The sequence below is a fragment of the Monoraphidium neglectum genome, assembly GCF_000611645.1.
Source record: "Monoraphidium neglectum strain SAG 48.87 unplaced genomic scaffold scaffold05631, whole genome shotgun sequence".
In the NCBI taxonomy this organism is placed as follows: domain Eukaryota; kingdom Viridiplantae; phylum Chlorophyta; class Chlorophyceae; order Sphaeropleales; family Selenastraceae; genus Monoraphidium; species Monoraphidium neglectum.
In genome coordinates, this window is record NW_014007999.1 from 1 (window position 1) to 3,006 (window position 3,006).

Below are 3,006 nucleotides of genomic sequence, written 5' to 3' on the forward strand. Positions count from 1 at the left end.
GGCGCGCACGCCCAGCACTGCTGGGGCCGCCGCGAAGGGCGGGGGCGGCGCGGGGGCGCTGGCGATGCCCTCTGAAGAGGAGCGGCAGCGGCTGCTCAACTCAAACAGGTGTGCGCCACCCACATGTGTTTGGGCAGCTGTCGACGCACTCTTGGCAGCTGGCGACCTGCTCTGCTGCCTGGACAGTCTCTGCTGATCCAATCAACCTCCAACCCTCTGCACGCCTTGAACCCACCTCACACGAAACGCCTTTCTTGCAGCTACCTGGCAACCCAGTACGAGCGATTAGTCAGGAGCCAGACCATCAGCGAGGCGGAGTTTTGGAGGTCACCGGCGGTCCGCAAGACCGCGCAGCTGCCGTGCCATGCAGACCCGCCCCAAAAGGTGACCGCCCTCTGTGACCCCCCACTTGCCCTCGAGCGAACGCTGCGACGGCGGTCCGCCCTGGGGCAGACGCAGCGTGCTCAGAGGCATGGCACGACAATAGCATCGCGCAGCACGTGCCGCCCCCCATAAGGTCCATACGCAGGGGCCCCTCTTGGTCGCCATCCAAAACGCCTGGCTCTCCCCGCCCCCGCGCCCCTGCCCCAACCCCTGCAGCTGGGCATCCCCAACCAGGCGGTGTTTGTGCAGGCCTCGGCCCACGGCGGCCTGAATCGGCTGACGTTCAGCATCACGCGGGACGAGATGGCGCAGATATTGGAGGAGAAGCCGCACATCAAGAGGGCATACCTGGCGCAGGTGTGTGTGTGTGTGTGTGTGTGTGTGTGTGTGTGTGTGTGTGTGTGCGTGCGTGCTGTGTATATGTGTGTGTGTAGGTGCGCATGTGCGTGGTGTGTTTGTGTGCGCGCGCGCATTTGTGTGTGCACATTTGTGTGTGCACATTTGTGTTTGTGCGTTTGCATGTGTGTGTGTGGTGTGTGTGTGCGTGTGTGTCTGTGTCATGCCTGACCAAGCTCACCGCACAAACGTGCTTTATGCAGGTCGCATGGACTCGGCCCAGGCCACCCACCCCCAGCGTAAACAGCCGCTCATGCCACCCCTCTTATCCAGGTCGGCCCCAACATGACCGAGAAGGAGTTTTGGGAGCGCTACTTTCGGTACGAAATGGCCAAAAAGGTGCGGCGCGGATGGATGCCGGATGAAGCGTCGCCCGCGGAGCCGCCTCGCGAGGCCGGTTCTGCGGGGTGGGGCCGACCCTGGCCCCCCACCCCTCACCCACCATGGGCCCGGCCCTGCTGCAGATCGCGCAGCCTGGGTTTGGGTGCGTGCGCTTGCTGGTGGAGGGGCGTCTGCAGCAGCCGGGCTGATTTCCTCCCAGCCAAGCGCACCCCGTGCCCGGCGTGGGCGCCCCTCTAGCGGGCGCCGCGCCTCGCAACCCGCCACGCGACAATCCTTGCGGGCAACATGCTAAATTTGTTGCAGAAAAAGCGCCACAAGAAGCTAGTGGAGGTCGAGCGGCGGCAGCAGCCGGTCGCTGGCGGCGAAGCGGGCGGCGGCGGCGGCGGCGAGGGCGGGCCGGGGCCGATGGATCTGGATGACGACCGCGCCATCGAAGAGGAGGCGGCGATGTTCAGGGACGACGACGAGGTGCGACGCCCGAGGTTGCGGGCGCCGCGCGGCCGAGGTTGCAAGCGAAACGGGCGTTCGCGCGAGGATCGCGGCGCTTCGGCAGGGCTTGCGCTCCGCCGCAGCATCGGCCTCCTGCCCTGTGGGAGTGGAGCCGCTTCGACATATTATGATACTTACCCCCTTTCCTGTAATCCCATGAGCCTGGATGGCTCCAGGAGCGGGCGACCGCGGGACGCTGTGACAATCCTGATCCTGCAACCCGGCACTGTCGTTGCATTCTCCGGCCCCTCGCGGCCCGTTGCTGCGCAGGGCTCGCAGCAGCGGGCCGCGCCCCGCACGGCAAACCCTGCGCTGGACCTGGGAGCAGACCAGGGCGACGCCCTTGGGGGCGGCTACGGCCTCCTCCACAACACCGCGCGGGACGAGGCGGTGAGCGGGGCCGCGATGGGGCCCGGCGGCCTTAAGCCCTTCCGCTCTGCATGGTGCTGGCAGCGCCGCAGCTCCTGTGCCGCCGGCCCCTGCATCGGCTGCCTGCTAAGCTGGGCCCTTCACGCTCCTCATGTACTCGAGCCTGCCACCGCCTATGCGCTGACACGTTTCTTTGTACTCTGGGCCCAACATAACTCATGCAAAACCACAGGGCAGCGTCCAGGGCTTCAAGTCCTTGTCACGTGACATCGTTGCTGATGTCAACACGCACTCCAGCCACGTCATCGCAGCGCAGGCCCGCACGCAGCAGCAGCGGCAGGGGCATGGGCAGGGGCCCGGGCAGCAGGGGCAGCAGCAGCAGCAGCAGCAGCAGCCGGGCCAGCGGCCGCAGCAGCGAGCGGCGTCGGGCGGCGGCGCGGGGCCGTCGGGGCGGGCGGCGGGTGAGGGCGGCGGGGATGCGGGCGGCGTCCGAGGGGCGGGGGCGTCGGAGGCGGAGCCGTCAGATGCAGACATGGCGGCGATGGGCCAGGGTGAGGCGTGGGATTTTGGGGGTTCCACAGGGCCTGCGAGGCGTCAAGGCCTCGCAAAGAGGACGAAGGTGCTGCAATGCTACACGAGGGCGCTGCCCCGACCCATTCAGTGCACCCACAGCCGCGGCAAATGCAGCCGCCATCACCCCGCGACTCCAAATCGATTGGCCGTTGCCAAGGGATCGCGCTTGTGCAGAGCTGGCTCACAACAGCCGCGGCCCCACAGTGCCGGGGCGGTTCGGAGCCTTCATGGCTACTCCTTCAACCTTGCCTTGGAATCAGCTTGAGCTGTCACTTGTGTCTCATTTCGCCTTTTGTCCCCTGGCTCCAAGCGCCTCCCACTGAACCGAGGAAGGGCGTCCATCCCACGCATCCCAGATTGAACGCTGCACCCCTCATTTGCTTACTGGCGACTCGTCCCTCTCTCCCTGCATTCCTTCCTCGCACCCTGTCTCTTTTTGTCGCTTTTCCGCCT

The 3,006-nt window shown here is 66.3% G+C and overlaps 1 protein-coding gene across 1 annotated transcript; it reads left to right on the forward strand.

Moving 5' to 3' along the window:
- Nucleotides 1-64: 64 nt before the first annotated feature.
- On the forward strand, nt 65-2,818 carry MNEG_15751 (transcription initiation factor TFIIH subunit H1; the record flags this gene model as incomplete). The annotated part of the gene is made up of 8 exons (XM_014035778.1): nt 65-108; nt 261-384; nt 601-741; nt 1,054-1,119; nt 1,426-1,590; nt 1,882-2,001; nt 2,213-2,531; nt 2,814-2,818. 8 exons carry the CDS (start codon nt 65-67, stop codon nt 2,816-2,818), a joined length of 984 nt encoding a protein of 327 aa, XP_013891232.1.
- Between the last annotated feature and the right edge of the window lie 188 nt (nt 2,819-3,006).